Raw genomic sequence first — 23422 nt, 5'->3', positions numbered from 1 at the left:
AACCTTGAGTCTGAGAATAATTTAACTGCCTTTCCGCCCATTTTATGGACCATGCTCATTCCCATTATCAAAGTTTCGTATTCTGATTCATTGTTAGTAGCCGAGAACCCTAGTCTTAGCGACTTCTCGATGATGACATCTTCGGGGGATATCAGCATCAATCCCAATCCAGCTCCCCGTTGGTTTGCGGCCCCATCCATGTACACTTTCCATATAGACTCTCCTTGTGCGGATATCAGGCCAACCGATTTTTCATCCATGTAATCTTGATTCCTACTAATTCCCTCAGGGCACTCCGCGAATTCAGCCACCAGATCGGCGAGGACTTGACCTTTTACAGAGGTGCGGGGTATATATTTGATGTCAAAAGCACCCAGAATCGTGCCCCACTTGGCAATTCTTCCGGTGTAGTCCGCACTTCTGAGTATGGATTTAAGAGGCAGTTGGGTCAAAATAACCACAGTGTGAGCTTGAAAATAATGCGGAAGTTTACGTGTCGCATGGACCACCGCCAGTATGGCCTTTTCTAATGACAGATATCTCACCTCGGCCTCATGTAGGGATTTACTTACATAATAAACTGGCCTTTGGATGCCATTGTCCTCTCGAATCAAGACGAAACTAACAGCGTGAGGAGCTATCGCCAAATAGGCATACAACACCTCATCCACTTCAGGGCTAGACATGATAGGTGGCCTGGACAAGTAATCTTTCAACTGCTGGAACGCTTCAGCACACTCCATGGTCCATTCGAATCCTTGCCATTTATGTAATAGGCGGAAAAAAGGACGACACCTCTCAGCCGACTTGGAGATGAACCGGTTCAACGCAGCAGTCATCCCAGTCAGTTTCTGCACTTCTTTTGGATTCCGAGGAGCTTGCAAATCGTTAATGGCCCTAATCTGGTCTGGGTTCACCTCAATTCCTCTATGGGTCACCATGTACCCCAAGAACTTTCCGGAACCTACACCAAAGGAGCACTTCGAAGCATTCAAGCGCAACTTATGTTCTCTCAGTATCCCGAAGATACTAGTGAGGTCCTCCACATGTTCGGATACTATTTTACTTTTTACAACCATGTCATCGATGTAAACTTCAATATTTCTGCCCAGTTGTGGCTCAAACATTTTCGTCATCATGCGTTGGTAGGTAGATCCAGCGTTTTTCAAACCGAAGGGCATCACCTTGTAATGGTAGTTCCCAATCGGGGTCACAAAAGCAGTCTTTTCTTGATCGTCGGCGGCCAGCGGTATTTGGTGATACCCTTGAAAGGCATCCAAGAAACTCATCCTAGGGTGACCCACGGTCGCATCCACCAACTGGTCGATCTTCGGCATAGGAAATGGATCCTTGGGGCAGGCTTTATTAAGATCCGTGAAGTCCACGCACACCCGCCATTTTCCAGTCTTCTTTTTTACCACCACCGTATTGGCCAACCATTGAGGGTAAAAAACTTCCTTGGTAGCCCCAGCCTGTTTGAGCTTGGCAACTTCGCTTCTAACTGCCTCGGCATGCTCCTTCGATGGTCGCCGAGGAGGTTGCCTCCTAGGGACAACGGCAGGGTTCACGTTGAGTCGATGACAAATGAAATTCGGGTCCACCCCTGGGGCTTCGTACGGGTCCCATGCAAAAACGTCCACATTGGCTCGGAGGAACTCCAGCAAATTCGCTTTCTCTTGCAAAGGCAACTTGGCCCCGACCCGGAAGAATTTTTCTGGATCATCAGCAACAACTGCCTTTTCCAGATCTTCACACTCCACGCCATTGGTTGGCACGTCTAAGCCTGACACTGGAGACTTTAATTGCTATAACTCATTATTGGTGGTAGCCGAGGTTTCTGCCTATGGCCGATGCTGTATAGCTGCTACTTGGCATTGCCGAGCAGCTGCCTGACTCCCTACTATCTCCAGCATTTGGTCTCCGGATGGATACTTCACCTTCTGATGCAGGGTGGACGAAACCGCTTTAAGGGTGTGAAGCCAAGGTCTGCCCACAATAGCCGTGTACGGAGAAAAAACATCTACGACAATGAAATCCACCTCCACCACATCCGTGCCTGACTGCACGGGCAGCCTGATTAGCCCCATAGGGGTGACCAACCTTCCCTCAAAACTCACTAGAGGGGAATTATAGGTTGTTAAATCTTCTGGTTTCAGACCTAGCCCCTTGTACAAATCTGGATACATCACATCCACAGCGCTTCCCTGATCAACCATCACTCTTCGGACATCGTACCCGCTGATCCTCAATGTTACCACCAAAGCATCCTCATGGGGCTGTATGGTCCCAACCAGATCCTCATCTGAAAAACCCAAAATCAAGGGGACACGCCTCTTGGCTCTCTTCAATGCCTGAGAATGATCCTCGGCCGGGGATCGGGACACCGATAACACTCTGGAGGGGCAAGATCCAGTCCTTCCCGGGGCCGCAAAGATAACGTTAATCGTCCCCCGGGGGAGTCTTGATGAAGCGTCCCCACGCACCTCGGAACCTCCCTGGCTCGCCCTTTCGCTGGAGTGATGCAGGAGTTGCTTTAATTTCCCTTCACGGACCAACTGTTCCAAGTGGTCCCATAAATTCCTGCAGTTGTCTGTCGTGTGCCCATGATCCTGATGGTAATGGCAATATAAACTCGGGTTGCGTTTTGTAGGCTCTCCCGCCATCTTGTTCGGCCACTTGAAGAATGGCTCGTTCTTTACCTTCTCCAAAACCTGCTGAACAGGCTCCCGAAATACTGCATTAACAACCTGGGCGTCCGCCGAGACCGACTGCCCAACAAAGTCCCTCCTTGGTCGGCTGTTATTATAACGGTCCGCCCTGAAATCCCTCCTCTCCTGAGGGATCATCTTGGCCTTTCCTTTCCCCTGAAGTTGATCTTCCTCTACCCTTCTGTACTTATCTATTCTGTCCATCAGCTGGCGCACACTAGTGACAGGTTTACCCGTCAAGGATTTCCTCAAGTCGTGGTCGGCTGGGAGACCAGCTTTGAAAGTGGTTATAGCCACGGAATCATTCTTTCCCTCTATTTCATTAAACATTTCCCAGTACCTATCCGAATAACTCTTGAGAGTCTCGCCCTCTCGCATAGACAAAGTCAACAAGGATCCCAAAGGCCGAGGAGTCCGGCTGCATGTAATAAAGCGAGCACCAAAAGCCCGAGTCATTGTTTTGAAAGATCCAACAGAGTTGGCCCTTAAGCCATTGAACCACCTCATCGCCGTTGGACCCAAGCTCGATGGGAATATCTTGCACATCAAAGCATCATCCCTGGAGTGAATAGCCATCTTCTGGCTGTAATAGCTTACATGCTCCACCGGGTCTGAATGGCCATCATACAGAGAGAACGTAGGCTGATGGAACCGCCGAGGATGAGTAGCGTCGTCTATGTTTCTCGTAAAGGGTGACTTGGAAATTTGACTCAGGGCTTTGTTCATGGCATCATTTCCCAAGCCCCTGCTAGTTGGAATTCTACGCCTACGTCGATGGCGATGCTCTTCTTCATAGGAGAAAGTCTCGCTTTGCGGAGTCCTCGACCTCGGCCTGTAATTAGTTCCATCTGACTCCCCAGATGATGGTTTAGAACAAGGTGGAGAGCGTTCCTGCCGTGCATGGCGCAACTCTCTCTTCAAGTCCGCAATCTCGCGTTGCAGATTCTCCTCATGCTTCGCGTGGGAGACGTGACTCTTCCCCCGTGAGTGGCTCCTGGTGGTATGAGTTGTACGTACGCTCCCCTCTCGGAATTCTCTCCGTTCGGGGCTCTTTCGAGGCTCACCATGCTGAGAGCCCCTTGACTTCGCCTGATGCAGGTTGACATCATCTTGATGCGGTCCCGCTGCGGGGTGAGGCGGTTCCACTCCTTCCATCAGAAACGTTGTACCGGAAGCTCTAAAAGCTAACACAAGCTCTTCCCACAGACGGCACCAATTGTAAGGACATGATTTGCAACGAACCTTAACAGTGTTGGGTTCGCACGTAAAAAGGCCCAGACAATATGATTTGTAGAGCGTGGGTGTAAAGAGCTAGGTTAACTGTGGTCTTCCCTAAAAAGATTCGTTCTCATGTATACTCAAGGTCTGAAGTTGGTACAACGATCCTCTTCTCTAGTGATCAAGGCAATTCCTTTTCTCTACTTTTGCTCTCCTCTCTTTTTTTGTCTATGTTTTTCTCCCTCTTCCTCTTTTTCTTTTCCGATCCCCCTCCCTCATGCTCTTCTTTTAGTTTATATACCCCCCTCTGTGTTCCATCCTCACCGTACACGTGTAGGTTGGGTCCGGAGGATGTCTTTCTGTCCCATCTGGCACCTCCTGGAACTTCCTATGGGCAGCTGTAAGGCTGCTTCCTTACTGTTCAGGCATCACCTCCACATTAATGCGGCCAGAGAGTTGGTTGGGAGGTCATTAATGCGGAGGCAGCTGTAGTGATAGATATTTGTTTGCCTTATCTCTTTCGTCCTTGGTCGGTTATTCTATCTTTCACGGTGACCTAATCCTGAGGTCTGGTTGCAATAAGACCACATCCTGGTAGTCCTCGGACGAATACTGCCGAGGAGTATGGTGTCCTCGGATGGATATGCATCCTCGGATGGGTCGCGGGCCCAACATTCCTGAATCAATCCTGAACTTTATGGGCCTATTGACCGAACGGTCCCCACAGTTTGTATCTCTAGTATTATTCATATTAACAAATATATAGAAATAACAGTATCAATTGTCAATTATTCTAGTCTTTTTTTTTTTTTTAATATAGAGTATCAATTATTTTTTAACAAAGTTTTTCTCAAAACTAGTTTGGAAATAAACCTTTCAAATTTTTTATATGTCTTTATATTAAGTGTGAATTTTGAAATTCTAGCGCCTGGATTACATGTGCTTATTATATTTTCCGTGCTTGCAAAATTTCAATAGAATAAAAAATTAATTGTTATGTCATTAAAAAAAAGTTAAAATTTCAAGTTTTTGTGATCTAAAATTATGTATAAAAAAATAAGTTTATTGATCGAATAATAAATAACATCTTATTTGAATAAAATTTAATATGCATATTAAGAATATAAACAACATAAAATTTCAAAATTAAAATTTCAAAATTCACAATATATATCTGAAAATAAAATAACATAAATCCCTAAAAAGTAAGAAATCCCTCTTCATCGAAGTTTCCCTAGTGCAATCTTTCCAACCAACGGTCCCACACGTTTTCAACTTTCCTTCCAGCAAGTTAAAGTTGATTTGTTCCATCATATTTCACTTTCACATGTACAAAGATTCTTATTGGAAACTTGAACGGCGAGATAATTTTTTTTTTTTTTTGAGAAAAGAAAGGTGAGATAAATTAGTTGTGTTAAGATCGAATAGTTTTGACATAATTATTAATTGATTTTTCATTTCTAATAATATTAACAAGAGTAATGCTACAGTCACAAACTATTTTACAACATTTTTATAAAATGTAGATGTGACCAACCTCTTATTGGTTTTGTCTAGGTCTATCATTAATATCATTTTTTCATTTATCAATAATCAATCACCACATTAGCAGTTTGTAAATTTTTTTGTAAAAGAGTTTGTATCTCTAGTATTATTCATGTTAACAAATATATAGAAGATAGAGTATCAATTGTCAATGATTCTAGTCTTTTTTTTTTTTTTTTTTTTTATAGAGTATCAATTATTTTTTAACAAAGTTTCTTTCAAAACTAGTTTGGAAAGAAATCCTTAATTTTTTATATGTCTATATATTAAGTGTGAATTTTAAAAATCTAGCATCTAGATTACATGTGCTTATTATGTCCTCCGTGCTTGCAAAATTTTAATAAAATAAAAAAAAATTAATTTTTATGTCATTAAAAAAAGTTAAAATTTTAAGTTTTTGTGATCTAAAATTGTGTGTAAAAAAATAAATTTATTGATCGAGTAATAAATAACATCTTATTTGAATGAAATTTAATATGCATATTAAGAACATGAAATTCAATAATTAAAATTTTAAATTCACAAATTTATATATATATATATATATATATATATATATCTGAAAGTGAAATAACATAAATTCCTAGAAAGTAAGAAAACCCTCTTTCTCAAAGTTTCCGCGGTGCAATCTTTCTAACCAACGGTCCCACGCGGTTTCAACTTTCCTTCCAACATAACTTGCCCCATCCTCCCTTAAAAGTTACCATGGCTTTTGAGTGGAGTTGTGGTGTGCCTTTGTGTTAGAACCCCTTTCCCTCTCCTTTGTGTGTGTGTGTGTGTTTGTTTCTCAAAAAAAAAAAAAAAAAAAAACTTTCCTTCCAACAATTTAAAGTTGATTTGTTCCATCACATTTCACTCTCACGCATAGATATTTAATTCAGACCGGACATTAACCCGATTTATGAGCTGGGTCACTGGTTCAACTAGTGGGTCATAGGTCAAACCGCTAGGTCAAATAAAATTTTTTAAAATGCCTAAATTAAACTCGCCATTATAATTCAAAATCAATATTTCATAAGCAATTGCATTAGAAGAAACAAACAAATTAATTCATAATTGTCAGTTAAGTCAAGGTCAGCTAAAACCTAAAGCAACAAACAAATTCAAAGCAACAAAATAGTCAAAACTCAAAGAAGAAACAATGCCACACACTCACACTATACACGACAAAAAAAAAAAAAAAAAAAAAAAAAAAAAAAACAAAAACAAAACAAAACAAAAGAAGATGGTGGCATGGAGTTATATGGTCATACTTACATGCTAATTGTTGGCCAAGTACATCTTGTTGGAGCATTTTAATATTAAATAATTAAAATGAGTAAATGTTATAACATAAATGTAAAGATGTGAGAGTGAATATGGAAGATGAAGAGTTGTGAAAATGTTTAATCCCACATTGAAAAGGAGAGAGACTATTTTATTCTTTTTAATTGTGGTGATTAATGGGTTAACATGAATTGTCTCAGATATTGGGCTAGATACGTGCGCAAGGGGGAGGTGAAGAGTGGAGGTATCAAAAATGGAAATGAATCAGCCCCTTGGATCCTCCTACTTGACATCAAATTAATATCCAACAATTAATCTTGTAACACCCACTACATCAAAATAATGGACCTAAAAAAAAAAATAGAGAGATTATTGGCAAGGAAAGGTGTTATTTCTGGTGGAGCTTTGGGCTTGAACACTTTGTGCAGAGGTTGTTCTAGCCATACAACACTTGTTGGGCTATTGTATCCTGGGGGAGACAAGTCAGAGAAGGTCTGCACCGGTTACAAGATTTAGCCAACCAAGGGCTTGAATCTCCTTAAAGAGAGCGAGTGCCGCGCCTCAGTCCAAATAGTGTTGTGTATTTCCTTTCTTTACATCAATAATATTCAAAAGTATTATTCAGTTTCTCTTTGTGTGTTATTTCCATTATTATTGTGTTTGCACCAACACATCTGTTTAGACTTCAAAGCATAAAAAAATTTATGCCCCGTAGCAGAAGGTTTTGAGAATTGTGAAAACTGAAAAGTGATTGTACACATACAAACTACAAAGTACAAAGTGTGAATCCACAGGGCAGGGCACAAGGAACAATGCTTTTTTTGGATTTTTTTTTAAGGATTTCTCTTATTTAAACTACCATATTATCACACATTTAAATAATAAAATATTCAATAAAGTAGATCTATTAATGTAATTTTACACAATTCACAAACTTGGCCAGGTCAATAAAACCCAACCGGGTCACATGGGTTGTTTAAAACCCACCGAGTTGCACCGATTTTAACCAAGTCACATAATTTTCCAATCCAATTGATCACCCGGCCCGGTCAATGCGCCGGGTCACCAGTTCGACTGGCCAAGTCGAGTTTAATAACATTGCTCTCACATCTACGAAGATTCTTATTGGAAACTAGAAAGGTGAGATAAATTAGTTGCGTTAAGACTGAAAATTTTAGGCATAATTATTAATTGATTTTTCATTTCCAATAAAGCCATAAACTATTTTACAACAATTTTACAAAATGTTGATGTGGCCAACCTCTTATTGGTTTTCATCTAAACCCACCATTAATATTATTTTTTCATTTACCAATAATCAATCACCACATCAGTAGTTTATAAATTTCTTTGTAAGATAATTTATATCTCTAGCATTATTCATATTAACAAATATAGAGAAGATAGAGTATCAATTGTCAATGATTCTAGGTTTTTTATTTTTATTTTTTATTTATAGAGTATCAATTGTTTTTTAACAAATATTTTCTCAAAACTAGTTTGGAAAGAAACTCTTTAAATTTTTTATATGTCTTTATATTAAGTGTGAATTTTAAAAATCTAGCATTTGGATTACATGTGCTTATTATATCCGTGTGCTTGCAAAATTTCAATAAAATAAAAAATTAATTGTTATTTCATTAAAAAAAAAAGTTAAAATTTCAAGTTTTTGTGATCTAAAATTGTGTATAAAAAAATAATTTTATTGATTGAATAATAAATAACATCTAATTTGAATGAAATTTAATATGCATATTAAGAACATAAAAAACATGAAATTCAACAATTAAATTTTAAAAATGAGAAGTTTAAAGGATTTTTCTTCAAACTAGTTTACAGAGAAACTTTGTTCATTGTTATTATTATAATAAAATTTAACCAAACAAACAAAAAATGATGCTAGGTAATTGGTGAATTTCTTATTTTTATAATCAATTCAAATTAATTTCTGGGTTCTAATTTACTTAGATGATAAAGTTTTTTTTTTTTCCTCAAATAAAGGATTTATGTTCAAATTCTGCCTAAAATCATTGATCTAAAATCAAATTTTAAATTTCTTTTGGGAACCTTTTAACCACAATCATTGACCCAAAATCAAATTTTAAATTTTTTACAGGAGCCATTTAACCACACTATGACGTCCTTACTAAAGACCAATTGACACTCCAAATTGAGCTTTTTCCTAAAACCTGAAATAACTATATTTAAAAATTATTTCTCTAGTTTATAATATTGTTTTGGCTATAATTAAAATGAAAAATAGAACGAGGACCAAAGCATAAGTTTAATAATTGCTCTCTTCTCCGTTCATTCGATTAGTCTATTCTATCATGTTCAAGTTAAAATCATTTTTAATTTATGTTATTTTATTTTCATATATATATATATATATATATATAGGTGTGCAAGCTTTGGGCCGCAGTACTACTTGATGGGTCTTTCCAACATCATTCATAGGCTTTATGGGTTTTGACTATCAATACCTTCTAAATTTCCTGAATAGAGGAGAGAGATCAAAAGGTAATCTAAATCAATAAGGCCTGTTTGGTACATATGTTTAAACGTATGTTTTCAGTTTTTAATCAATATTATATGTATTTTCACACACTTTTTCACTCATATATTTTCAAAAAAACTGAAAACTGTTGTTTAAATACACATACCAAACAGGCCCTAAAACACATAAAACACGTATTCAAGGACTTGCCTATTTGTTAATGTTGTTTGAACAACAATTTCGTTGTTTTAAAAATACAACACATATTTTTACAACATTTTTTTACTTATACGTATTTTCAAAGCACTTAAATAACATTAATAAAAATTTGTTACTAAACGGACCCCAAATTTCAAAATAGCAGTCAAGAAATAACCAAATTTTCCCGTGTGTGCGCAACGGAGCAGGAGATACAATAATTACATTTGCACACAATTACAAATTAAAAAATAATAATTTGGTCAGTGCCAAAACTTTCACACGTGTAGGAAAACCCAGATTACAAAATCATTTCTTGTAAAAAAATCTAACTCTTTGACGCTTTGTTGCGACTAGTTATTATAGTTATAGTTCGGCAACAATATGGGCAGTCACCACAAGTTCGAAGCCGGGGATCCAAGCAGGCAGAGTGGAAGCTATGGGAACATGGCAAGCGTATAAGCGCGTCTCCCTCTACGAATGTCTCCAGACATATACTACAATCCTGTGAAGCTCTTGATACCGCCCCTTCAACCTTCCTGCTGAAAACCTCCAGGTGCAAACAGTCTAGAGCTTCTTCTTTGGTTTTATACATTCTATTTGCTTCCCTAGGTTACATGTTAATTTCTGTTCCTAATGGATACACAGATAACGGTTTAATGGAATTTAAAGGGTAAAGAAATGTTTGGAACTATGAAACACCAAGGTTCATTCTATTTTGGAACTTCAGCATTTTGCTATAATGTTGTCAATGTTGGCAAGCAACCATCTATCTAAATATGGCAGCAGTCGGTCATGGAAACATCCCCTCAAGAAACTCATCAAAGTTATCATCATCATCAACTTTATGATCCTCAGTTCAAATTGAAGCCTTTTTTCCTGCAAATAACAATTTTAAAAAAATGTCAGCTCACAAGACCAGTAGAATGCCTCATCTAAATGATAATAAAATAAATAAAAAATAAATAAAAAACAGTAGAAAGCCAGGTCATAGCAAATATATTTAAAAAAAAAGATAGGAGTGTACAAGTGCAAATTTCCATAAGCTATCCTTTCACTCTATTGTAATAATCACAACTATTGGCAGACCTATGAATAGAAGACTTGGCGGCGGAGCCACTTGATGACCAAGGGGGCCCTGGGCCCCCCAAATTTTTTTAAAATATACATATATTTTTAAATTATCTTAAATAATTTGATAGTTTTCAAATAACCTTATCATTTTGGCCATCTATATCTAATAATATACATACATATTTAAGAAAGTCTAAAAATAAATATAATTTTCATTTAAATAAAAATAAAATCTATAAATATATGTGTTAAAAAATTACAATAATCAAACATTCATTATCTTTAAAATGAACATACAGGTATTTTAACACATAAAAGGGAAAAAATTGAGTTATAAAGTATTGTATATTACTATTTTACATTTCATACATAAAGAAAAAAAAAAAAAATATATATATATATATATATATATGGCCCCTCCAAAGATAAATTCCTGGCTCCGCCACTGACTTGCTTAGCCAAATGAAGGAAACTAAAGCTAGGATGCACTTAACTTGCATACAATCTTAAACCCATTTCTACTTCTAATTTGGAAGCAAAAAAAAAATCTCAACTCTACAAGCTACATAGCTGTTAGAAGAATGAGAAATTGTCAAACCACTGGACAGCCCGAACATGCAACACTGAGCATGTCCTAGAGATAATGGGCAACCTCGTGGACCTAGAATAGTGATTTTAGGTAAAGATGATTGCTGATTAGTTGGTAAGAATGGGAAAGTCAAAAGCTTCCCAGTGGCAAAGACTAAAGATCCACAGATATTTAAAGATGTCCTCGCCTTCTTTCTCAACACCAGCCCCAGACGAAAGAAAATTATGGTAGAAGAAAATAAACAACCAACAAATCCCAAAACTCTAAACCAATAGGGAATATTTGCACATCTACTTCAGCTCTTCCAGCAAAACATGTGAAACCTGGAGGAACATTCATGAAAAATTCCTCACCCATGTTTCCCTGGGTGAGTTCAACGTAGCAACCGGGGAAAAACTTCTAAGCAACCTATGCCAAAAGTTTTCCTTTAAATCATTAACCACCTATCTTACCCAATACCAATATACAGATCCATCTAGGTGTTTAAATTAAACTTGTGATAAACTAATAATTAAGCAATCATCAAAATTTAAGACATGATCAGTCAAACAAATGGGGGGCTAAATTATCAATTTTGGAAATCAAATCCCTCTTGATAGTTAATAATGTCATAGAATTAAGATACTAATCTATACATCATTTCATTTATTCCATGGAACTAGTGCACATCCAAACAGCAGATTTTGAAAATTGGATTTGGCACACCAATCAATTCCATGGCTATCTATGATCCGACAACAGACTAAAAGTTTTTGACACACAAAATAAAATCATATATACAAATGTGAACAGAATATAAGCACAAGAACGTCTCATCATGCAAAAAATGGAGTATAACCAGAGGAATGTTCAGACCTTTTCTTCTCTCCTTGCTCCCTTCGCAGTCATTATCTGTTTCATCAATACTCCTTGACCGATTCCTGGAAATAGACTGTAAGTAAATGGAATTTTAATCAGCAGTAAATAGGCACGAGCACAAAAAAAGGCTCTTGGCTTGAATTGGCACCTCTTTCTTTTGTTTTCTTCTCGTTCTCTTTTTTCTGATTGCTCCTTCTCTTTCTGCCTTTTGTAATGAAGCTTATCCGCACATCTATTGAGAACGATCAATAAAAAAAAAAAAAAAAAAACATTATAACATGTTTATACATCTTAAATTATGTTGTCATCACAAATTCATAAGTAGACTAATAAAATCAGCAAAAGCCAACTCACCTCTCACAAGTTACCAATTTCACAAGTGCTTGTTTGTTTTCTCCAGCTTCAGAATAACTAAAGTTGACCTGCAATTTGCAATGTAATTTTAGATACAAAACTGAAATGGATAATTTTAGATAAGCTAAGATACAAAACTTAAATGGATAATTTTAGATACTTTTGATAATATAGCTGGATGCTTGTACAGAGGCGCATATATGGGGAAAAATTAACAATAAATATTATCTTCCTCTTTTATCTCAATCTTCTAAGCATAAGGAAAGATGAAAAGAGATCAGGATCACTCATCCCATATGTGCTTAAAGTAGACTTTAGAACCAGTAAGATTGCAGTATGATGCGTAGCATAACATGGACATTAATACAGAATGTGCCAAACTGCCTAGATGCATAATGAAATTCCAACAAGAGTATAGACAAATTTACCTTCTCATTGTATGAATGATGCTTAACATCCACACCAATGTATATACATACATGCACCAGAAACAAGCACTTAATATTTTATAAAACTTCATAGGTCTCAAAAGAGTTACAAAATATAACAATGGCAACATGCTTCCTTTATGTAGAAATTAATCCCAATGAGTTCAGCCACAAAGGAGTCAAGTAAATTAATCTTTTACCACTTAATCATTTAGAGATGGGTGGGATTGTTACACCATGAATCATATATGACTAAAGCAAAGGACTCAAAATTGCAGCTGCTAATAAAAAATGAGAAAACAGTGAAAGCATGACGAGGCCTCTGACAATATCGATATGCACAAACAGAAAGATTTTATTATACATAAAATTTGACAATAATATTTTCCATTGTAACTGCCAAAAGTTAGACCTCCAAGTCTAATCCCATTCACGATATGACCAAGCACGACAGCAAATTTGAACAAAGAATGGAAACACTAATAAATTGATAACAATGTCTAAAGAGGATGATAGTAAATTATAAAAGTGACGATTTTTTTATCTTTTCATTCCACCATGAAGATAACACCATTTAAATTCTTTAGATCCTCAGCCCCATATTGGTTGGTGTGTAAACAGTGTGAAATTCAGTAAAATTGCATTATAAGACCTGTCACCAAATAAACATGATCAAAAGTGGTCTCTCTCCTTACCCACCCTCTTACCTCCCATAAAACCAATATTATTTGAAGAAATGAACTGGTAATAACTAATTGAATATATTAATTGTAAAATAGAGAAAATCCCTTTAAAAAATAATCTCACAAGAAATTTCAGTATTAGTTCTTAAAATTGCACATGCATGGTCAAAAGACTCAGCTGTTACCTAGCATTGCCAGAACAATAAATACACTTCACTATTTTTTATTGATAACTTACACATGCACTTAGTAGGTTGTGAACCCATAACCTCACTCTCCACCCATACTTCTGAGAGGAGGAAGTATCATTTGAGTGAGGACTCATTCACAAAAACATAAATAAATGAGATTTAAATTCATCCAAAGCCGTAAGAGAAATTGTCATAAACCAACAAAAAAATTTCCATACCCATAAAATGCTATAGAGATCAATGATGTTACTAAAACACTTGCCTCATAGCTAGCTAAGTCATCTTTTTCATCACAGTGTTTGTAACATATGAACTGCCCTGACAAAAAGGGTAAAAAATCAATTCTAAACTCAAGTCCATACCCAACTACAAGATTTATTTTAAAATATAACGAAAAGAATGAATAAACTTGATAATACCACAAGCAATAATTTAATCAAGCAAGGGAGGAAGACTAAGTTTTCAGGAGGTGTTAAGATTAGTAATCAAAATATTTGGTCAAACCTAAAATATTCAAATCGGTAATCGAAATATGGCTGGGAGTTGGGAAAAGCTGGGCCAGGTGGGTTGGACTACAGGGGTGCTCTCTATTAGCAGGCTAAGGGGTTAGAACATAAAATCCCCCCAAGGAATCATTAACAGACAAAAATGAAAAAACATCATTCCTAAAATAACAAGGGGAAATAAAACACCTTTCCCAGATATGACTTCCTTCTCTGCCCTCCATCTCAGACCAATCTAGACAGAAAATTTTAGATAATAAGTCAAAAACTTATTGTATGTATTTGAACACTAAAGCACAATTTTTATAGCACAAATGGGGAACTATCACAAAACTAGAGAATGCTTATTCTCTTCCCCGCTAAACATCATTTGAAAGTTAAATTAGACTACTCTAACCTCATAGAAATTTTTTTACTAGGTATGAATGTATCAAACAGCAATTAAACAAGTCCCTTTTTTCCCAGAACAGTAACCTATATAGCAAAGCTGATAATGTCTCCAATTTAAATGTCCAAATACGAAGCAAGATACAACAAAGTAGTTCAGGTTATATGGGATACCCAAAATCATTTTTTAAATCCCAACTAAAGAAAAATCACTTCCACTTTCTTTGACTTCCCATAGTTTCCTGTAGCTTATTGGCTAAATTTGAGGCAAAAAGATAAAAGTCAACTTATTTTAAAAAAAACCTAGGGTTTTTTTTTTTTTTTTGGAACAAGAGTTTTTTTGCTTTTTTTAGAAAAAACCTAAGACAAAATCCTAACATACACCCAGTGCTATCTAGTAAAACATTATTTTTAAAAAAAATGAAAAAGAAAATATGGTTGATTTCCCCTGTAAGAAAATATAGCCTTTTTTCCTGTTGATAAGTAAAATGATAACACAGCTTATTTCGATTTCCTTTTTATTAATAAAAACATTTTTTACCCTCCTCTTAAAAAGGTGCAGTTATACTAACACAGATCATATAGGATTCAGATATATGAACCAAAAAGGCAAGCCATGACTGGTGCGTGCATCTTGTCCCTTTAAGGATAGTTACATGTACTAAAGACAGCTCTACCACTAATCTACAATAACTAGGCAAGCATATTGGAATTCAAGCTTACAGGACAAAGGGAAGAAAAGTAGAATGAAACAAAAGGAAACATAGGAAGCTAACCTACTTCTCACGTTGTTTGTATGACTAGAAAATTCACTGAAGACGAGCTTCAAAAACTCTAAATTGGGCTATTACAAGCTTTAGTCCATATACATCTAAATAATAAATCAAATTTAAAAAGGTTATAATCACCAGAAATAGGCCTCCTAATATGGTGATGGAACCATCACAGACAAACTATCCACTGTAAGCACGCTCATATATAAATAAATAAAGTTCTTCTAAAGAGACTAAAATTTTAAAAGCATCAAAGTGAAGGTTCATCAGTTCAGTTAAACTTCAAAGTAGGAAAAATTACAAATATATATACTGAGTAAACAATCACCTTGCCAGTTTTGTAATGTGACATGTCCGCAATGCAATATCTTCAATGAGTTAAAGGCAGTGAAGGAACAAAAAACAGTTTCTACGTATAATATGGTAGTAGCAACCAAACACTTAGAGAACAGGCTCTCAAATTTAAAAAATCAAAACAAGTAGAAGAAATATCCCAGCAGGCAAGCAAAAAGGATACTAAAAGCATGTCCATTTAATTTGTTCTTTCCATTGCAGAACATTAGACCTTAACCAATATACCTCATGGTCAAAGTACGTTCACTTAAAGTTATCAAAGGTATGCTCATGAATTGCAGTTACCATATAATTGTTACCTCACATGCTACTCAGTTGTTTTATGGATCAATGGATTGAAATGACAGAAAACGGAGGATAGAGGAAAGCAAGGAATAGCTAATATGAAGTGAGCAAGTATGCATTTGCATGAGGACAGGTATGTGAATCCACTGGCAATGAGTCAGGCTCACTTGTGGCAGTGATGAGTGATGTTCTCTAGGCAGGTTTTTCTGGCCATTCCATAAGAATTAAATGGGTCACTATAACCCAGTTTTTACACATAGAGGTCCATCTAAAAGTGGAGTCAGAGAAGAAAAATGGATCCATCATCAGACCTGAAAATATGGTATCAGATTGATCGATTCAATACTTTCATAACTTCACCATCAAAAGCATTGGTGGCAGTCAATCTTGGTATTGCGCAGATGTATCATGACAATTTTGGCATAAACATATTATTGATGACAAAAAATAGATAATAATTTTCATGTAATGTCCAGACTCAACCTTCAAAAATTCCAAATTGCATATCACAGTAAGCACTGACCTGTTTGCAGAAAGAGGCACCCCTCTCAACCTCTCCAGAATCCTGGCCCTTGCAAGCAGCACAGCTCCAGGAAGCCATCCTCATTTTCAATCAACCTTGGCCTACTTGTGCTGCTTAAATTTTCTGTGTTGGCGCTGTTGCTTGAAACAAATTGACTTGTGCTTTGCTCAGGTCGAACTGCCGCACACTCCTTATCAAGCCAACACAATATAGAAAATGAGGGGAAAAAAAGTATGAAACTATAGGCACTGAGCCACTGTACAGATTGATTTTTGAATCTCATGCTTTCACCACCCTGAAACATAAACAAAACCACCATTATGACTTAGTATCCCAGGTTCATTTCTTAAGGAAAGTATTTTCTCCCCTGAAATTCACCCCAATAATATAGATACCAATTAAACATTGGGTTAAAGAAGAAACTTATATAAACACTCAAATGATGAATATGTCACAAATGAATCTCACATAACCAGTTGCTATTCCTCGTACTTTTCACTCAAAATATGTACTATGCAGAGATGGGAAAATAGAAAACTACAAAGAGAAGCAGCTCATGCCACCTATCTAATTTTATGCCCTTCTCCCCTAAAATTCAAAAAGTTCGTAGCTTACAAACATAGTAACAAAACCAAAGTACTTGTAGTATTATTTATAGAAGAAATAGATAATGGCTCCTAACTAGATATTCAGTGCATTGTGGCACATACTCTTCTCCAGGGTGCTTAATGGCTCTTGACCTGGGCTGTTATTATTTGTAGTTGGGTCTTCACCCCTCAAATCAGGTTTAAGAATTTTTTTTGACACAAAATCAAAAGCATATTTGGTTAATTTACATGGAATAGAAATAGATATTTTGCTTTTGGATGAAACTTTGCTATTTACATGGAAATTAACAAATGAAGGAATTTAAACTCCCATGATTTAAAATCCTATTTATCACAAATTTCATTGTTTGGTTAATTCACACTTGATTCCAAAGAACCAGACCAAAAGTAGTGAATTATTGCTAAAATCAAGATCAAATTTCAATAAATTATCCGACACCAACCCAAAGAACCCTACCATTCCCCCAAAAATTATGTTGTTTCATCCTCGGAAGCAAAAAAATATTCCACTATTACAAAGGTTGAAGAACAGCTTGATGTGAAAGAACAAAACCTTGTTTGTAGGATTTCACACAGCAACTTAGCTTGGTTCTACACATTCAGTTTTTCAATCATCACTTCAGAGTCCAACAATCAATAACAAAGACACATTTCACTCATAGTTAAAGCTATAAAATAGCATGCCCAAGTGAGGAGAAAAAACCAAAGAGCGTCACCGAAAACGTTATAACAAAAAAGTCTTAACAATATAAATTGTTATTACCTAAAGACCTAAATTGCTAAATCCACTAATGGATCAACCCAGAAAGCAACATCAATACCAACCATAGTGAAGGAGGAAATCATCAATAACAAACAAGCTAATATCAGAAATCCACATATAATTCCCAACATTTTTACAGGGTTATGAAATTTGAGACAATATATACTATCAGCAACAATTTTAGAAAGCATTTAAAATGTAATGGTGTGTTCAAAGAACCTTGAAACTAAGACTATTGGCAAAGTCAAATCCATTTCAAAACCTCCTGCTCTATGAAATTAAGGACGGCATAAGCATATAAGGTCATGCCTATTGAAGTTTGAATTTTCAGAATTGGTGCTGGCTAGTAATAGACTAATAGACAAAAATCCTAATACTCGTACATTATGCTAACAATGGAGAAATGGAATAAAATTCAAAATTTTAATAAATCAAGAAGTATGAGTAGCTTCATTATCAGAGAGAGAGAGATTATGTGATGAACACGTAACTGCTTGTTTTCATAATTAGTCTAAAAATTGAAATAGGTTTTTCATAATTTCTTTCATCTATTTTGCATTTTCTTTGGGTTAGTTTCTATTCAAATTATGTTGGTACCCAATCCAATGAATGAGCATCCAAAGATGCAAATGAAACAATGCAACTAATAAAAGAGAGACGTACCTTGGCATCAAATGCTAAAGAAATGGAATAGGAACCATGAAGAAGAAAATTGTCAAGGTTCTTTTTCAGATTTTCTCATTTTCTTCGATGGAGAATACAAATTGAAGCCAGAATCATCATCACTGACAAAGTTATGGGCCATTGAAGAAGAACCCAAATGAAACCCCTCACTAACAGTTGAGCCAATTCCCAAACCTGGCAGACCCAAGCGTAATTTTGGCAAAGAGATGTGGCTAGTGTCATCAGGGACAATGACCTGAGGCTAATTTCTTCCCATGGGAGAAGTGCGCAGTGACAAACTCGAATCACATTCATGAGAGCCCTCCGAAGGTGAGTCAGAATCAGTATATGTTGTTCCCATTGAATTCGAATTTGAAAGCTCCAAACAAGAGTTTAAGAGGTGGGGGGGAAGGCGTGACAGTGTTTGAAATAGAACCTTAATCCGTTGGGGAGATATTTAAGTTCTTCACAAATGTGCACATTATCAACTATAAGAAATTTGAGATTTCTCATCCTTTTGAAAGCTTTAGGTGCCAATGTCACTGTTATTGGTTAATGGAAGGACAACATTATGCCTCGAATTTTATCTAAACCCTGTTTAGATAGAGCATTGGGTGGAACACATTGCACAGTAGAATTTGTCTACGTCATAACAATTTGAAATTTTAAACAAAATAGGTTAATGATAAACTTATATTTTTCTGAACATTAAAAAAAAAAATTGATTTTATTTTTTTGCTTAAAAAAGAAGAGAAGAAAAAGAAGTTATACCGTATTTTATGTAAGAACTTCTAAAGCATCATCATAACACCATAGCCTTGTACGATTTCCAGGCACATTTGATTCTTGTTGAACAATATCTTTACCCATTTGTTGTAGCAAGTCATGCATCCATAAATTGTCAAATCCAGCACTTATGAGACACTTATCAATAAGTTTTGAAATACCAGAATTCGGATATAAATTGCAAGCAGCTAAGATATCCACAACGTAATTTTTGGACATTCCTTGGAAGAAACATGCAATATCGAGGAAAATATCTTGTTCATTTTTGTCCAATCCTTCAAAACTTACTTTTAGTCTATTTTGAATTTCATTGTTTGGAATATTCTTATACTTTTCTAATTCACTTTCCCATTCACAAATGCTTCTTCCACGCAAATCGGAGCCTATGATTTGTAGAGCTAATGGAAGGCCATTGGCATAACATATGAATTGATTTGTAAGTTGTAAATAATTTGCTTCAGGTTCGTTTTTATTGAAGGCATGCATACTAAAGAGTTGAAGAGCTTCATGTCGATCCAATTGCACAACCTTGTAGATTAAAGGATCATTTCCAAGAGTGGTTAGCACATGTTTGTCTCTTGTGGTTATAATAACTCTACTTCCATTAGCAAGCCAATCGCATTTTCCAAGAAAATTTTCGATTTGGCCCAATTTATCCACATCATCAAGAATCAAAAAAATCTTTATGCATGAAAGTCTTTCCTTGATCACATTGATTCCTTTGGATGTACTGTGCACCTTAAATTCTTTGCTCCCTAAGATCTCAGAAAGAAGTTGCTCTTGTAGTTTGATTATGCTACAATTTGTTCTTGAATTTTCTCTGACATTCATTAGGAAGCTACTTCCTTCAAATTGATCAGCATACCACTCTAATAATTCCTTGGATAAACTGATATTCAGGAAAACTGCCAATTGTAGAGTACAGTAAACATAGTTAGACTAGCTACAAAAATGAACTAAATTCAAGATGATTAGATGTGACTTACAAGTGACACATTTTTTAAATTAAGTAAATGTGCATGTAACTCATAGTCATAGATTTAAGACGGTAATTAATTTGAGACTTAAATGTGCATTTTTTCTTCTTTTGACTCTCTCTCTCTCTCTCTCTCTCCTCCTAACACTGTCTCACTACCCCTTCTTCTTGTTCTTCGCCTCATGCCACTTGCCGCCCCTTCATCCTACATCACTAACCCATTTATAATACTCTAAAAATGAAATGATTAAGAAAATTTGCAAATTATTAAGTTGATGAGCCTTGATTTAAATCACACTTCCTTCTCTCACAAGTAGGGGTGAAAGGTAATATCATCGGATGAAAGCACATTAGATGTGTTTGTAATTTACCAATCAAGTAAAAATATAAAAATAAACCTTCTATTTGTGTTGGCCTTAATGCCTTAGTAGTAGCAGTGCTCTTAGTGCCTTAGTAGATAGTAGTAGCAAATATTATCATGATAAAATATTTTTGTAATTTGGTATTTAGTAGTCATAACAAAACCATAAGAGGTTTGAAAGCTATAAAAAAAAAACAAGATTAGTGTTAGATACATACCCATCCTCATAATGCCATCCAGACAAACTAGCTGGTTCATATAAAGCTACCCTCCTCCTCAACACTTTCTCTATGTTATTCTCGAATTTTTTTTCATGTGTAGTTAGTGCTAATCCAAAACTACCTTCCTGCTTGTGTACTTCAGATGGATCCACTTTGTAATAAACTGGTAAAACTGTTTGTCCATTTTTCTTACACTCAAGAAATTTGGTAAGTTCTTCAAGGCACCAAGTGGAAAATGCATAGTTTTGAGAGAATATGATAATTGAAATCATTGATGATTTAATGGCTTTGATAAGTTCCGCTGAAATTTCTTCACCTTTTTGGAGATCTTTATTATCAATGAAGGTCTTGAAACCTTTATCACACAAAGCCTGATATAAATAGCCAGTAAAACCATGGCGAGTATCTTCACCCCTAAAACTCAAGAAGACATCATAGTCCCCCCTGTGAGTGGAAGAAGAAAAGGAGTCTCCCTCATCGGTTGAGAAAGCCGCCATCAAGATCTATGAGGAGAAGATTGGAAAGATCAGAGATGTGATGAAATGTGAAGTACAAGAGATGAGTAAACCACACCAAAAAAAAAAAAAAAAAAGTGTCTTTTGACAAAGAGCAATTTGAATGGAACACTCAGGTTGAATGAACAGTTAGAAAGGGGAATGAGAATGAAGGCCCTGGAAAAGAGCTTTTAAAGTAGAGAAATTCCTACGCGTCTTCAATTTTCCTAAGAAGTTAAAAAGATGTTTTAACATCATGAAAGGACTCATCAGCTCACTTTACATCTGTATAACAATTTTGAGCCATATCCCATTCTCCCCTATTTTACATCCTCATTAACTGTAAAACAATAATAACTCTTTGGCTCTCTTTTACCTTTTCTCCCCCTTTTAGTTTCCATCAAGAAAATCTGCTTCCTAAAGAAAGGTCACTGAGCATTCACCTTATGTTAGGCTATGTAAAAAATAAATAAATAAAGTGATTCAAGTGTAGTGGTCATAAGAAGAGTCGGCATCAAGATTCTTTTTTAGTGGTCATTAATGAACTTTATTATTAAAAAAAAATCTAATAAAAGGATAATTTCATATATATATATATATATATTGAAAGGGAAAAAAAACGCAAATACATAAAATTTTACAATTTCCTTTTATTAGTTTTCATATTTTGAAATTATTGCATTAGTTTTATTATCAATGCTACAAATTACATCTCCTAAATTTTAGCTTTTTTTTTTTAAAGGTTTTTCTTTCTATTTGAAAGGACCTAATATATTATTAAGATGACCAAAGTTTAATTTTGTTGGACCTAAAAAAATTTAGGGTGATCACAACTTTTTTTTAAGGATAAAAAACTCATAAATTTTTTTAAATTTATATATATAATTATTATTACTTTTCCTAGTCAGGGTGGTCTTGTGACCACCCTACCTTCAACATGGAGCCATCCTTGGTCTTTAGGAACCTTTCATAACTGATTCACGGTTGTGTTTGGTTTTGAATATTTAAAATCAATAAATTTGAAGAACAATTGTTAATATAAATTATTTGATATAAATTTAATCACACATTATGATAAGAGTTTGGAGATTTTGTTATTTTTTAATACAAAAAAAAAATCATTTGAGATATTATTAATTCGAAATGACATCCAACACATGGTCATTTTTGTTGGGTGCATCATAGCACCGTAGGTCCAGCCCACACTTGATAAAACATTTCATTAAAGAGCTTGTTGGACAAGCCACAAAAGTCAGCCTATTTTCTTCTTGGGCGATGACTTGGGCGTGTTGGACACGCTGAGGAGAAAAAGAAGAAAAGAAATGGATTGATGCATTAAGGCTATTTGGCATTGGTTAAAGCACAGTCAAGGTAAGTGAGTTGCATTTATTGTGATTTGATGTCAAGAGTGTGAAAGGAAGAAAAGAAGGAAAAGATGAAGAAATATAAAGTAAGGCCATTCGGCCATTTGAAGAAGGGTGAAGAGGAGAAATCCGAGGAGAAATTACAATAAGGTCATCAAAGGTGGATAAGCGATGTGGTTTATCATTCTACTAAAAGACTTTTACTTATTTAAAATTGTTGAATTAGAAATTTTTTAAAAACAGAAACTTATTACTGACTCAGCAATTTTAAACAAGTGAGAGTCTTTTAGTGGAATGGTAGACAAATGACGTGATCCATCAGAGGGCTTAATAATTTCTCCAATGAGTGAGACTGAGGACAGTGCAATCTTGAAGAATTGCATGACTAAGAGCAAGCAAAAGAGAATAGAAAAATAGAGAGAGTAAGAGAAAATTGTGAGAGATACACAGTGAGGAAGAGAGCAACGAGTGAAAAGAAAAAGAAAGTTTTTTCTTTGCTCAAGTTGTATCTCTAAGTGGAGTCCAAATCTTCTAGTCCATTTTTCCGGTACCACTTTATGTTCCACAAATAAAAGAGATGGAAATAAAATCATGCACTTAAGAATTACAAAAATAACGAAGAAAAAAAAAAAAAAACCTTCAATTATTGAAAAGAGCCACGTCCCTAATCACAGTATGACCATTTGATTAATTATTTTTTTCTTAGTCATGTTTTCAACACGTGAAAGTATATACGGAGGCTGTGCACCAGT

General features: G+C 35.5%; 3 protein-coding genes across 14 annotated transcripts in view; all 3 read right to left on the bottom strand.

Annotated features, from left to right (window-relative positions):
• LOC126705379 (disease resistance protein RPV1-like) overlaps positions 1 to 20110 on the bottom strand; it is a 52286-nt gene extending 32176 nt beyond the window's left edge. The window contains exon 1 of one of the 2 annotated variants that reach the window (XM_050404368.1): positions 19783 to 20110. In XM_050404368.1, the coding sequence (XP_050260325.1) occupies positions 19783 to 20085 (303 nt within the window). In that variant the 5' untranslated portion in view covers positions 20086 to 20110. The remainder of the gene's footprint in view (positions 1 to 19782) is intronic. The other variant, XM_050404369.1, reaches the window with a different exon arrangement.
• LOC126705383 (uncharacterized) lies at positions 10040 to 18483 on the bottom strand. 11 transcript variants are annotated; one of them, XR_007648267.1, is made up of 9 exons: positions 18469 to 18483; positions 16435 to 16729; positions 15790 to 16222; positions 15601 to 15640; positions 14302 to 14347; positions 12308 to 12375; positions 12102 to 12185; positions 11951 to 12015; positions 10040 to 10311 (listed from the first exon to the last, which is right to left on the bottom strand). XR_007648267.1 is itself a non-coding variant. In XM_050404382.1 (8 exons), the coding sequence occupies exons 2-8, from the start codon at positions 15802 to 15804 to the stop codon at positions 10159 to 10161; spliced, it is 492 nt and encodes a 163-aa protein (XP_050260339.1). In that variant the 5' UTR covers positions 15805 to 16222; positions 16435 to 16697; the 3' UTR covers positions 10040 to 10158. The 11 variants fall into 11 exon arrangements, 2 of the variants coding, with proteins under 2 accessions (XP_050260339.1, XP_050260340.1); XR_007648264.1 differs by having other exon boundaries at positions 15601 to 16222; XR_007648268.1 differs by lacking the exon at positions 15601 to 15640 and having other exon boundaries at positions 15926 to 16222.
• LOC126707062 (TMV resistance protein N-like) lies at positions 20111 to 21398 on the bottom strand. The gene is made up of 2 exons (XM_050406652.1): positions 20810 to 21398; positions 20111 to 20159 (listed from the first exon to the last, which is right to left on the bottom strand). The coding sequence occupies exons 1-2, from the start codon at positions 21307 to 21309 to the stop codon at positions 20111 to 20113; spliced, it is 549 nt and encodes a 182-aa protein (XP_050262609.1). The 5' UTR covers positions 21310 to 21398.
• Between the last annotated feature and the right edge of the window lie 2024 nt (positions 21399 to 23422).

The sequence above is a fragment of the Quercus robur genome, chromosome 11 (genome assembly GCF_932294415.1).
Source record: "Quercus robur chromosome 11, dhQueRobu3.1, whole genome shotgun sequence".
NCBI lineage: Eukaryota > Viridiplantae > Streptophyta > Magnoliopsida > Fagales > Fagaceae > Quercus > Quercus robur.
Note: the sequence above shows the minus strand (reverse complement) of the source record. Positions and strands in the feature narration are given on the sequence as shown.

Excerpts from the sequence above, each read along its gene's own strand:
- LOC126705383 (XM_050404382.1), bottom strand. Across the intron at positions 13,928-15,600 it reads CACATTACAAAACTGGCAAG|GGCAGTTCATATGTTACAAA; the intron begins GTGATTGTTTAC and ends CCTTTTTGTCAG. Across the intron at positions 12,376-13,871 it reads ATGACTTAGCTAGCTATGAG|GTCAACTTTAGTTATTCTGA; the intron begins GCAAGTGTTTTA and ends TGCAAATTGCAG.
- LOC126707062 (XM_050406652.1), bottom strand. The coding sequence starts at position 21,309 with ATGGCGGCTTTCTCAACCGATGAGGGAGACTCCTTTTCTTCTTCCACT. Across the intron at positions 20,160-20,809 it reads GGATGGCATTATGAGGATGG|TTTTCCTGAATATCAGTTTA; the intron begins GTATGTATCTAA and ends TACAATTGGCAG.